Consider the following 14,465-nt stretch of genomic DNA (forward strand, 5'->3'; position numbering starts at 1 on the left):
ATTTATTCGCTTAAAAAAACTGCTATACAGCATTGTGAAATGTGTTTGCTTTTTTATGGACGTTTTTATTTTTTATATTGTTTGTGTAACAGATTAAAAAAGTCAAAATAAAGGTGCAGTTAATTTTTCAAGGTATGTGGCAGACAACATGAAGCAGGCTGGAGTAGGAGAACAGGAACTCATTACCTGATTTAAGAAATTCAAGAGGAGCTTTGAAGCAAACTATTCACATCTATATATCTGGAAGGGGATACAAACCCGTTGTTTGGACACTGAGTTCTAGTGATTCACAATGAGAACCAATAACTGAAAATTAACAAAACATCAAACACTATTGAAGCTTCCCAGGGGTAACTAGCCTAACAAAATCTATTTGAGAGTTCAAAAACAACATATAAAGAACTGCAGGCCTCTTTTGGCTCTGTTAAGATTGATGTTTGTTCTTCAGAAAGAAGCTTTGCAGAAATTGCATCCATGGGAGTTTTCCAAGTTGAAAACTACTGCTGAGCAAGAAGAACAAAAACACAAACACTCATTTCAAAACTGCCTAAAAACATCAGTGTGACCCATAACGTTTAGGAGATTATTCTGTGGACTTAATTTGGAAAACATAAACTTATTAGAAGGTGCACATCTCCTGTTTGTGTGGTTTGGGGCTGTTGTCTGTGGAAAGAGCGTACAAAGAGAAAAAACAGTAAAGTCAATAAAGTTTGTGTCCTCATGCTAAAGCACACCTGAGTTTTGTAGCAGGTAACTAATGAGAAACACACCAACAGGTCTACCTGTGAGTGGCTCAAAGCGATGAAAAAAACCCAATATTTAAGTACGGATGTTACATTATACCGTGTTGCTAGTATATCCCAGACTGTAAAAAATTAAAGCAATCATAAAAGAGGTGTTGCATTGAAACATGTTGAAGCTAAAATACAGTTAAGCCTGAAATTAATTACTCCCCTGCCAGATTTAGATTTTAAATAAATTTCATTCAACTTAAAAGTTTGTTTCTGATGGGATATGAAACAGACTTCTCATCTCATAAAACAAAGGAGCCTCAACTTTGATAAAAAATATATTTTTATATGCAGCTTAATTAAAAAATGCATCTTAAAAAGCTGGAAGGGGGGCTTTCTTTTTTTATAGCAATACATTCCTTTAAAAGTGGAAGACATCTGTAGATGTGAGCGTTGGAAAGCTTTTTTTATAGAAAGAACGTTGTAATAGAAAGAATATTGTCTTACAAACAAAATAAAAGAAACCAAAACTCATCTGTCCCAGATGTGTGCTGTTTTTTCTTTAATTTTATCTTACTTTTTCCTCTGCATTGACATAATCATGGAAACATTCCACTGAGAGTAACATCCTACTGTGCCAGATTTGTCATCTCTCTCATGAAAGAACTTTTTATTATGTCTTAATTGGTAAGTGTTTGGTGCACAACATGGACTTTATGACACTTTCAGTTTACAAGTACGGCCATCAAGTGGGCATTTTCTAAAACAAACAGATGAGCTGGTGTTTTGATAGAGGCCTCAACCTGACGTGATTCTGACATATTCCTGAACACTAAACATATCACCTGCTGACACACAAGGAGAGGTTTCACTGTGGGCTAGAAGGCAACATCTCCCATTTTAAATGTTCATTTCTGGCATGACTTCAAGTCAGAATTACACTCAGCAGTCCAAGTGTTTAGTCTGTTGACACAATTACAGATTAAAAGTGCTGCAGAGTGGCTCTAGAGTCTACAGACTCCAGCTGAGCAAGTAGACAAAAGTAGAACAGATAGACAACTTCTGTGTGTAAGCATTTAACAGAAGACACAAGTTTGGATCTTTTAAAGGCAACGTTTTTATTATAAAATATCTCTGTGTTTTTGTTAGACTTTTTACACCTCTGACAGAGTGATAGGTTTCAAGACTAGCATATTAACTCCATAAAATGTCACAGTCCTTTGACTTTTTTGTGGTATTACTTGGTAGACAAAACAATTAGTCTTGGGCTTCTCTGTGAGACACTCTACTGTACAGAAATCACATTCTTTGTTCACTGAAAATAAAATGTCACTCAAGCTCAAATCAGCATATAGTTTAAAAATAGCTCTTAGGTCACGAAGGCAAAAGATTCACAAACCAATTCAAGACTCAGCATAGAGGAGGATTTGCTATCTAAACAGACGCAAAAGGTCCATTCATATGAAAATATGTGCACACCCTACAATAACCTGTGTTCAACATATTTAGACATGCAGTGGACCTCTGGTATTTGCAGGGGTTTGAGGACCACAACTGCTTATGAATAGCTAATTTCAACAAATACTTGACACCCCTTCAAAAACACTTGTGTCTTTTTAAAGTATTCAAACTCCATATATACTTTAATATGCAACAATACGCACAGTGGAAACCATGAGCTAATTAGCTAATTAGAGTAAAGGAGAATGAAAAGCACTTATGGATTTTACTATTCCAAACTGAGGATTCGTTGGATACAAGGAGGCAGACAGAAGCATAATGGAACTGAGATTTTTCACTGAAGTAGCAAAACTTAGACACTTGGAAGTCATGAGGAGATCAACAGGGCCAAGATGGGACAAAACAGGAATCACTGATGACCAGAGGAGCAATGATGACTGGAGCAAGTTCAACAATGCACTGCAACTATGAAAGGTGTAGGGATGAAGTGGCTGAGGAGAAATGACTAATAGACATGTAAACACTGGATTAAGAGAAACAGAATAAACACAGTAAACATCAACAAAAACTATAGGCTGTTTTTCTAAAATTTTATCTTACTTTTCCTCTGCAAGAACATAATTTCATGGAAACTCTTTCTCCTGAGAAGTAACATCCTACTGTGCCAGATTTGTCATCTCTCTCATGAAAGAACTTTGTTATCAAAGACTTAATTGGTAAGTGTTTGGTGCACAACATGGACTTTATGAATTTCAGTTAATTTGAATTCATAAAGCCATCAAGTGGGCATTTTCTAAAACAAACAGATGAGCTGGTGTTCTGACATATTCCTGAACACTAAACATATCACCTGCTGACACACAAGGAGAGGTTTCACTGTGGGCTAGAAGGCAACATCTCCAATTTTAAATGTTCATTTCTGGCATGACTTCAAGTCAGAATTACACTCAGCAGTCCAAGTGTTTAGTCTGTTGACACAATTACAGATTAAAAAGTGCTGCAGAGTGGCTCTAAGTCTACAGACTCCAGCTGAGCAAGTAGACAAAAGTAGAACAGATAGAAACATGAGACTTGGCTAATAAAAAGGCAGAAAATTTGATTCAATTCACTGTTGTTTATAATATCATTTTTGTTTCATCTCTGTTTCCATGTGATTTCATTTTAGTCCTTCATAAAAAAATGTTGTTTTTTTTAAACTCTTTTTGTAAATAACAAATTAGGACAGATACATTTCTGTCATTTCCTCCTCATACAAAAGAAGGGCAAGCAGAGAGCTGCTCATTGCTGGACCAGAGGGATGAATGTTGAGGTGATCTCCTGTGTGTTTGAGCCACAGTGAGTCACACCGGGCAGTGTGACCACTAAATCAAAGAGCTGTTTGAACAGCTGCATTCCTTCACACCTCTTCATCCTTTCCCCTGTCTGCTCCCCTGTCTAAAGCTAACTCTGGCTATCCTTGCGACCCCCTCCACCTCTCCAGTCTCTGTCATTGTGACTGAAGTTTAATTAAAAACAAAACAAAAAAAAAAAGACAGGAAATAGTGAGTTAATTTGTTCTTTGTCCATGACCAGGTGAGTACAAAACTTAAACTGAGAAATTTGAAAGAAGCGTCATGGGAGCAACTGCTGCTGATTAATGGGCCCATGACTGCTTGAATGAGTCATTATGTAGCTTTTATTTCTTTTCATATTTCCAACTCAACCACCTGAGTCATACTTTACTTGGTCGTCGCTCTTCCAGTGACAAGCATGGAAATTCCAGCTGTATATAAAACAAGAACAGCAGTGAAAGACTGCATATTGTTTACAGAACATGCAGTGAGGATAATATGAAATTGCAAATATTCCACAAAACAAATGATCTTTTTTTCTGTTTTTATACAAACCTAACAAAAATCTATAGCATGTTATGCCAGTATGCATTACAGGTTGATGGTTTCTTCGTGATAGTTATCAGTCACTTTACAATAAATATTTGCAGATCTTGAGCACAAGTGTGAATCTTTGTCAAAATCAGTTATTTGAAAAACGCAGTATGTTTAAAGTGTAGTTTTTTTTTTTAAAAAGAAACAAACTTGAAACTACCATAAGCATTTCATCAGTATTAGTTTGCCACCCATGATATTCTTCACACTCCACTAGCTGGTTTTCTGTACAGTGAAGTTTCTGCAGAACAACTTTTAGTCTCTGCAAATATTTGACTCCTGACAGTTTTCAATAAACTCACATTTTGATCATGTTGATGTTTCTGTGCAGAACCATCTGATAAAATGTTTGTTTAGGTTAACACTAGTATTGCTTACTTGGTTTTATGACTCATTGATGATTTGGTTTATAACAAATTTTGATACAATTTCAATTAATAATATACAGTCAAACTTTTATGACTTTATAAACTTTTGATAAAACTTTGGTTCAGCTGCTTTATACTTTGCTGTACTAGGACGTCTGGTCTCATACTGACAGTAAATGAGCATCTTTGTAAATGACAAAAAACATCTAATTTGTGAACAGAACCCAATATTTTTAGATCTACAAAATGATGCGTTTGGTATTTAGTTCAATTTTAACTTTGCTATGCCAAAAAAGTATATAATCTTTTTTTTTTCTTATTGGCAGTGGAAATTGTTCATTGGCATTGATTGAATTGCACTACATTGATTCATACTCACAAAGAATGAGTTGACCATAAGGCAATTTTTTTGATTAACCTACAAGTGCTGGAAGAATTGAAGCTTGACTGTCTCTCCATTAAAATGTTGTCTTGTAACTCATTTTTAAAGTGGGAATAATTATTCTTGTACAAGTGACATACAGCAGAAAAAAAGTGAGAGGGGAGTGTAATTTTCTTTACAAAGAAATATGAGTTTTAAATGATTCAGCACATTTCCATGGCTTTCAAACTGAGCCAAGAAAAGTTCTGCAAATCTCTGTGTTTGACATTCCTCTATTCTGACAGCGTCCTCTTTGAATATCTGCTGCTGCAATCCCCTGAGAAGCTGTTGGAGTTCAGATGCAGCTTTTCATCAAGTCGTTACTGAAGAAAGATCTTACACCTGAGGGAAAGCACTCTGGCAGAAGTGTCCATTGCAGCACTAATGCCAAACAGATGAGGTCCATCAACTAAACATCCTGGATTTTACTCCAGTTTCACATATGCAATTATATTATTACACTGGAGCTGTGCAGTGATCCAAATATAATGGGACAAATAAAAGTAATTCAGTCTTGGAAATACATGCAGCAATAAATTTGGGAATCAAAATTACTGAAACAGTTTAAATAGTTTCCGACAATTTGATTTGTTTTTACTTGGTAAAATGAAAACAAATGTTGGCTTTTAAGAAGGTCCAAGGCAGCATTTTATGCATCTTCACTGAACTGACTTATGTGAAGACAAGTATGCTAAGCATCTTGAACTCTGTTAGTAACTGCGGGTGGAGCTGGGATTACGATTCGCAGGAAAGTAATTATCTTTTTTTTTTACTGTCAACTTTTGACCTCATTTAAACATTTATTTCTCTGTGTGAGTTGCATATTTTTTCCCACTTTTAGTGTAGGCTACATAACACAAAAATATATAAACAAATAATAAAAAAAGAGACAAGTTAAAATTCTGTGAAATCTTTGAAGCAAAGGCTTGGAATCAGAAGAAATTTGTAAGTATGAAGACTTGATTGGCGGCCGTCAACAGGCATAGCTCCTTTGGTATGTCCCCACTCTGCAGTGGTCAAGCCAAACATTGTCCTGCAGGAACCACGAGCTACTATCATTTCATTGCCTGAGCAATGAAAGGGAAAAAAGAGGGTGTTAGCTTGTTTTGATACACAGATGCTGGTGGAATGCAACCACTTTAGTAGACTTTTTTTTTTTTTTGCATCATCAAGTATTTTTAAACAAAACAAGAAGTTGTCTGAATAAATGTAGTGTATTTTAAATTGTTAAAAAATATAATACTTTCATTGTGTTTTCTCTATACGTAGACGACAGGCCAGTGGTTTTATATTTTTGTTATGTTGGCGTGTTCAAACTGGTTAGCCTACCTACTGTATGACATGACAAATTCGTACCCCAAGTCACCATCACCCCCAAAACTTTGACATGCATCTATATTTACATAAATGTTTCTCCAGTCATACATTGAAATGTTTGGGACAAGCTTTCTATCAGGTTTGCACATCCAGTGATTGAAGGATTTACCATTACTTATTGCAAAAATACCTTAGGCTTGGTTGCACTGGATGGAGAAAACTGTGAACAACAACTGTCGTATTTTGCTACAGATCCTTAATTGGATTCTAGTTTGGACTTTGATTTAGTCATTCTACAGTTTGATCTAAGTCATCACAGCTCTGGCTTTAGGTTTAGGGTTGCTGTCCTGCAAGTATACAAACTTAAAGGTAAAGCTAAATATTTTCTTCCAGCATTTCACTGTGATCAGCTCAATTCATCCTACATTGCTTATTTTGTCGTTCCTGAAGAAGAACATCCAAACAGCATGATACTACCACCATGTTTTACTGTAGTGATGAGGTTTCAGTGTGATGTGTTTGGCTTGAACTAACTGGAGCAGCTTCTTCCACATTTGCTATGTCATTTACATTGTTTGTGGAAAACGTTAGATGGGACTTCTAATATAGAAAGTGCAAAACAGATTGTTTCACTATATTCTTTCATAGCCTAACCCCATTTGAAATCTTCATTCTTAATATTTACTGTCTCCCTTGGTCTTTACGATGCTGTTTTGTTACTTATGTTCTCTAATAAAGATCTGAGACCTTCACTAAAGAGCTCTTCTTTTAGATACTGGGTCTTAAAGGATCTGTTAATGATCCTTTAAGTCAGATATCACAGCAACCTTCCAGTCAAGCCACTTTATCCAGTCCAGTCACCATTTATTGTCAGGCAATACTTTTTCCCCCCTTTATTCCGAATGGCTTTAAATTCAACTTATAAATTGTTCAAATATATTCCTGGAGTCAGACAAGAATGGGAGGAAGGTAGTGGTGAACTAACTGAGGCCATAAAGTCAGGATCAGAGCTTCAGATCATGGAATGCACGCTTCGCCACAGAGCCGCCAGGACACTCCGGATTCCAGTAAATGTTTTTCCCCCTGAACGCCATTTGTGCTTTGATGATGTGACTAATGCCTCTGTCACACAACCACTTCCATCATAATTACTCATGCAGGCATGCATTTTTCTGCTCCGTGTGCCACTTCTCATTTGTGTCATGTTTGGTTTGGAAATGCAAAACTGTGGATGTTTACAAGAACCAGATAATTCAATGTGTCATGAATATCAGCAACAACAATCATGTGGTTTGTCTTCCTGCTAAAACCAGAAAGTCAGTGCACAAATGATACTGGACCTGAGCCATATGGACAGTTTCTTGTTCATGTTGTGTAGGCACAAATTACAAAAGGTGGCAGTTATAGTAAGCAACATAAAAACAATTAAGTTATCTTTTCACACAAGGAAAATATCTACGGTTGCCTCAAAATTATGAAGTCACAGAACAAAGATGAACAGGCTTGTTAAAGTCAACCAGCCAAGCATTTCTGAATGTTCTAAGATTTTATAGCAATAAGGAGTCTAAGTCCTAATTTAGTTTAAAAATATTTAGGGAAATCTGTGTTTTCTGAAATTGCATAGATTAAGATTTGTACAAACAAGGAAGTTCTGTGGAGTTTCTGTGACCAGAATTACATCTGAGTCACTGTTTTGATAGTGAGAGCTTACTAAAGTTTCCTTCAGCAGGAAGCAACCTGATAAAAACTTCTGTATGCTGAAAGACACCAGACACCGGAGGAGATTATTATTTCTTTCATTTCCATTTGACTTGAATTAGGAGTCAAACAAAAGGTTTACGGTGAATGCTAAAGATTATATTCAGTATTTTGGCAGTGTATACTAAAAAAATTTCTTGACATGTAATTTTCTCTATTTTTAAGTACAACATGTGTTTGGTATTTATGTGTACTGAACAAATAGTGTTATTTTAAACCTGAAAACATCCAGAATATGTTGAAATAGAGTATGCAACTATAAGACACAACAAAAAGCTCAGCATGTTTTAGTTGGATATATCACATATAAATATCAATGCATCTTGAAATATCACAGATGAGTGTATCTCCATCCATGAACCTGTCTGCTACTGCTGGTCAGAGTTTGAGGAGAGGGTTTCTGACCATACATGGTCTGAGAGACCCACTCAGAAGCCAACAGCAGGCATAAGAGCACATGATATGCAGAGCACAGCAGAATGTTTTGCAGCTTAAATACTATAGATTGCTCAAATTATTAGGGTATGCTTGACATATTCTACATAGTTAGAGAAATATCAACACGGGAAAAAGCAGCACTTTGTGAGTTGACTGCCTGAACTAGATAAGACATTCCCTTATTTCTAGTCACAGGCTGGATTTATTTTGTCACCACAGACTGTGGGCAGGATTGTAAGTGAGGTTAAAAAATTAGTGGGATCTTGGGCTCACTAAGTCTGTATGACAAACAGATACTATTTATATACCCACTGATGGTTTTGGTGGTAATGATGGGAGCCATTCTGTCCTACCATCAAAACGTGCATATGTGAGTGTATCTGAACTCTACTAAGACTTTAACTAGAACTGTGTGCTTTGGTTAAATGAGACTTAGATTGAGCTTTTCAGCAAAAAAAAAAAAACAAAAAAAAAAAAAACAATGCAAGAGAGTTTTGCACAAATGAATAAATGGGAAAGTGTCTCGTGCTCACTGTTGATGATGGAGGACTAGTTCTAGTTGCAAAATTTAGATTGACAGCAGAGATTTCAGTTAAAACACTTTGTAATTGTAAACACAATGTAATTTGATAAACTGGTTACAGCTTACATGTATTTGGAATATATATATATATATATATATATATATATATATATATATATATATATATATATATATATATATATATATATATATATATATATATATATATATATATATATATATTCTCTCCTCTATTGTAAAATAGAGGATAGTTTGAGTGTGAGCACAAATATATATATATAAATAGATATTATGCAGGCATATAAAGTAAATAGGCATTAGATGGGATAATTGCACAGTAACCAGGAGTGGTTTGAAATAAAAGATTAATTAATTTTCTGCCTTTTTACTCATCTTTCCTAGGGGTGTCATTAACTATGGCCAACACTGTATTACTAAGGCACGTTTATAGCCAGCTGGAATTAGCGAGACCAATGTCCTCTTACTGAGCCAGGCAGTATTTTTGGAGGGGATGAAGAGGTATTCTATTACTATATGATTTCTGAAAATCAAATGCCTTTTAGAGAGCCTTTTAATGTTTATATCTTGGTGAAAACTGCTGGATCCATGTAATCATAATCAGAATTTGTCTGAGCACCAAAACCACATAATGCTGTTTTGGTATTTTGCATGATATAAAACCGATCCGTCTGGGTTTGTAGCAATTGTCTGTATGCTTCAAGCCTGAATGCAACTGTGTTACAGTTTTTTTGTTCTGGTTTAGCTGTAATAAACCGGCTATTGGAAAGATGGATTTCTCGTATGACTTATGTCAGTAAGTACGGGGGAAACCAATCTTTTTGAGAGTGAATTGATAAGTGAAACTTAGTCAATTAAATCTATATCTCCTACATCTACATTTCTTGTCAATTTCAAGAAGTTTTAAGCAGAATTGTTACATTTTTACAACTTCTGGCTGTAGTTTCTGAAAAATGCAGTTAATCTGACCAAAATGACTGATAGAGCAAGTTGTCGACAGACGAGTTATGTTGATTTGGAGGAAGTTCTGTTCAACTGTCCTTCGATTTCTACTGTACTCTGTCTGAAAGGTCAATAGAGGTTATTGTTTGGTGTCAGGAGGAACAAGACGATGACTCTGGCTCCTGTTATTAAGATGTAATAAGAAGCATATGGAGTTTGCTCGGGGACAAGCCAGAAATATTGGCAGCTCATATATGCATGTCAAATTTCACTGTCTAAATGAAATTTACTGTGTGCCTTGATGGAAGTAATGTCTTCACATCAGACACACAACACTGCAAGGTGCAAAGCAGAATTGTGTATCCTTACCCAAGTTTGATATTATTTTTAATGTTCCTTTAAGAGATTATTTATCAAAAGTGTAATGGTAAACAAAAAAAGGTTTTCAGTACATTTCAACTGAGAGAATCAAATTTCTATTTTTGTCTACTTTATTCAGCAGAAAACACAGTGAATTTACATTTTGCGACAATATGTGAATATGTGAATAAGCAGCTTGGGACTGAATGGAGACTTTGGCTTAATTTTGTCAATTATCAGAAGATAAAGATAAACTAGGGCTTGTAGAGCTTTAAAAATTTTCTTTTAAAGACATTACAATAAATAAGTAAATTAATGTGATTTTGCTACCATTTTCTCAAAACTAAAAAGCAGAATTTTGGTTTACTTGTCTTAAGTAAGCCTAAATTTGATCACAAACAAGTATACAGCCATCCCAGCAAAATATAAGATTGATCGATTTATTCTTTTGATTATTCATCGGCCTTTCAATAATAAGTTTAATTTAAAATATAAATGTAGTCCATTGGGTTACAGCTCACATATAGTCCCATTTTTCTTCATAGATTTTTTTTTGTCAAGGAATTATGAGCCACAAACCAAATCCTGAGTGAAAAGTAAACCATAAGGTTTTGCATCTCTGTAGTCCAGAATCATGCATAATATTTGTGAATAAAACATCAATCAGCAGGTCTTCCATCAAGCCGTACTGCCTATGATTCTTAACAGAGCATAAGGAGGATGACAGAGCTGCCTGACAGAGGAGATGAAGACCAGGTGCGTGTTTGTAGCAGCAGATGCACAGATGGTCATCTTTTAATCCTGAACAGCATAGGAAAAAAAGACCATCGTCAACACACTCGTACATTTTTGCAGTTCTGTTTTTTGTGTGAGCTTCTAACAGCTGCTATGAATTAACTTGGCATGCAGTGTCTTCAAAAACTATAGACTCCAATTTTGTTTTATGTCTTTCCACTTCTAGTGTTTCAACAAATTGTAGATGCTCAAGTCAAAATGTATCTCTGGTGTGATAGCAGTCACTGTACTCTTATTGGAAATATTTGCAAAAAGCCTTAAATAAATGTATCATATATTTCTGTCGCATTTGCTGCCACTCTCCCACAAATCTTCATTACCTCTCCCACCATCCACCTCACTGTGTGTGTTTATGAGATAACTTGGGTTCTTGTCCAGCCTTGTTAGATTAGACGAGAAGCCGCTTTTGTGATGTCATTTCCTGACACACATCTGTTTTTCTAAACTGATGCGTTCTCTCGTTTTCTTCCATTTTGAAGAATAGTTGCCAGAGACAGGCCTCTAAAATTGCTTCAGATAAATATATTTAGGTTGTGGCTTATTTTATTTAGCACCAATAATTTCATTAAAAAAATACATAAAAATAAAAATAATACTAATAATAAATGTTGGACTTAATTTTTTGCCTTGCTTACTCAATGACAGCAGTAAAAAGTTGCACTTTTAGCTTCTTTTTTTAAAAATATGAGAATATGTTGCTGCTCAATAAGTAAATAAATGATTGTTACATATCTTTACAAGGGCAACCTATAAATGTGGAGATGGTTCCAATGCAGAGAGTAAAGGACCAATTTCTTAATCAATAAAATAATATTTCCTATGTCTAAAAACCAACCCTTTTATTTAAAAATTTTATTTTTATCCATAAAGAAGTCAAGTGTCCAGAGACCTTTTCTGGACAAAACGTTTAGATTTTTAATCCACAAACTGGTGATAGATAGTAATACTGCAGTAAAAGACACATTGATTTTAGGACTTTTTAAACAATTTATTAGGGGACCAACATAGCACATTTGAAAAGAATAGCTATGGATTTTAATGAAGTTTTATGTGATAAGGAAACAGGCAGAGGCACATAATTGTGTTTTTGAAGAGCTGCCACAAGAGCAAGTATTTATATTAAATGTATGCTAGAAAAACGGTTCACCCAGAGCATTTGGACACTAGGTGGCGCTTTTCCTGGTAAGATTCGTGTTCAAAACATCAGTTTATGTAATCAGGTGTGCTCATTATAACTATTGTTTTTAATTTGATTATAGGGATAATTAAAAATAAATTAAAACATAAAATAAGAGGTTGTCATCTAGATTATGCAAAAATTGAGAATAGACTAATATCGCTGGTAAGTTGATAGCATTTTAAAAGTCACATTTTTTCCATAATTGGTCAAACTAAATTGGGTGTGCTGAATAGTTTCACGTTAGGTACTTGCTGTGTGTTTATTCATACATCTGACGTTACTGCCCCTCAATGATCTAAGGCCATTTTTCAAATAAGAAACATATTGCTCATCTGGTTCTAATCCTATCCCATAAAATCCAAATTCTCAATCAGTGCTAAACCATTGCTTTTAAAGCACATTCTTCAACATATAGTTTTCTTTTTATTGTTTAAACATCTCATGATGGGGTGCACTTGACTGGGTTTCAGTCTTTGAAGATGTTGATGTTGATAATAATGATGATGATACATCTTTGTTTTTTGATTTGTTTTGATAAAAAAAAAAAAAAAAGTCCAACATGACAAAGGAGCAAAAGCCTATACCGTCTGAAAAGGTAGATCTTTATCCTCAGACACCCAGAACAAAACATTGTCATTGCAGGTTTTCTCATGTTAATAATGCCTGTAGTTTGTAAGTAATCCCCGGGATTTTCTGCCACCCATGATTGTCTTGGCCCTCCTGGGGTCACAACAAGAGAACAGTCTAACTTGGAATAACTTGCCAATATTGGTGTTGATTAAACCAAGGGTAAAGGCAAAATATGTTGACAATGCGCTTGTGGTGTGTTTACATAGTTTATATGAATGATGCGCACAAGGTGATGTTTAATCAGATTATTGCTTCTGAGAGTGTGCGTGTGTGTGAGAGAGGGTGGAATGGGGGTCGTGATGTTGGGATTATACGGGTAAACTAAGGGGGTAGTGGAGCTGCGTGCTCTCACACTGACACGGGACACAGAGACGCACAAACGTTGAGCAGAGAGCCTGCAGCGCAAACTGCAAAGACGTTTGGTTTAAGAACTCTTCTCGCTTACTTTGGGCTTGCAACCGAACAGCCGCAACACAAACTTTTACTTTGTATATTAACTTTTAATCGCTTACTCAATTCGGACCTGTTGGATCAAACTCACTTGCAACTTTTGCCTGTGATCAAATTATCTTTCAAAAGAAACATTACAGAACTTTTTAGAAGTGAAGAAATCTGCTTGCAGCGGAGCGGTGGAAGGATGATCTGATCCTGTGTAAAGCCCCGGAGGATATCGCTCTTCCCTCACCCAGAACAACACGTGAAACGGCAACAGAAGCAGCAGCGTCCAGGAGGCTTCAGTCAACATGACCATGTCCGGCGGTTTTGTCGGATACTTGTCAGCTCATTTTACGTGACCGCATGGTGCCGGGGCTGCGGAAATAAAGGACCGCTCTCCATGTATGCTGGAGAAATAAACAGAGCTGTTGCAAACACGTTGTTGGAGCTGTCTTGGACAAGTTTGCTGAGAGCTGTACAATGCAGGGCACTTTGGGCGCATTCATTCAGTCCTGTCTCATCCTGCTGGTACGTGCAGACCAGTGGAGATTGAAGGATTCCTCCAGCTGCGAGCTAAATAGGAAGGTAAGTGTTTTATAACATGAATTAGTTCGTCTGTTTTGATTAAAATTTGAAATTTAATGAATCTGAAAGCGCCACCTGAACTCCTCTTTAACTATAATTATTCATTATTTTTTATTCCGAATCTTGTTTTCATTGTATAAACTTTTAATATTTTGTTTACTCATCACATTAGACGTGCAAGAAAATATGAGTAGCCTAAGAATAATTAGAATAGAGACTGCTAAAGTATAAATTCAGTGGCTTGCAAAACTTTTGCAGATTTCGTCACTTTTGCACTATTTAAGACACATAAATCAATGCAATTTTATGTGGATTTGACGTTATTGTCCAAGACAAAGTATTTCATCTAGTGCAAAGAATATTATAAAACAAAATAAAAATAGTGTGACACAGGTATGTATGTATTTAGTCTCCATTACTCTCTATAGTAACACTAAATACAGTGTGGTTAAAAAGTTGCACTGCACATCATGCTAAGCATATGCTATCTCCATAGTGAAACATGGTGTTGGCAGCATGAGGCTGTGTGGTTGCTTATTTTCTGTGGGTGAAGCGGA

The 14,465-nt window shown here is 35.7% G+C and overlaps 1 protein-coding gene across 1 annotated transcript in view; it reads left to right on the top strand.

Annotated features, from left to right (window-relative positions):
• Positions 1 to 13,236: 13,236 nt before the first annotated feature.
• The window catches only part of trabd2a (TraB domain containing 2A), a 49,792-nt gene continuing 48,563 nt past the window's right edge, over positions 13,237 to 14,465 (top strand). Inside the window, exon 1 of the mRNA XM_044095813.1 lies at positions 13,237 to 13,908. Coding sequence (XP_043951748.1) covers positions 13,804 to 13,908 — 105 coding nt within the window. The 5' untranslated portion in view covers positions 13,237 to 13,803. The remainder of the gene's footprint in view (positions 13,909 to 14,465) is intronic.

Source organism: Gambusia affinis, linkage group LG17 (assembly GCF_019740435.1).
Source record: "Gambusia affinis linkage group LG17, SWU_Gaff_1.0, whole genome shotgun sequence".
NCBI classification, from domain to species: domain Eukaryota; kingdom Metazoa; phylum Chordata; class Actinopteri; order Cyprinodontiformes; family Poeciliidae; genus Gambusia; species Gambusia affinis.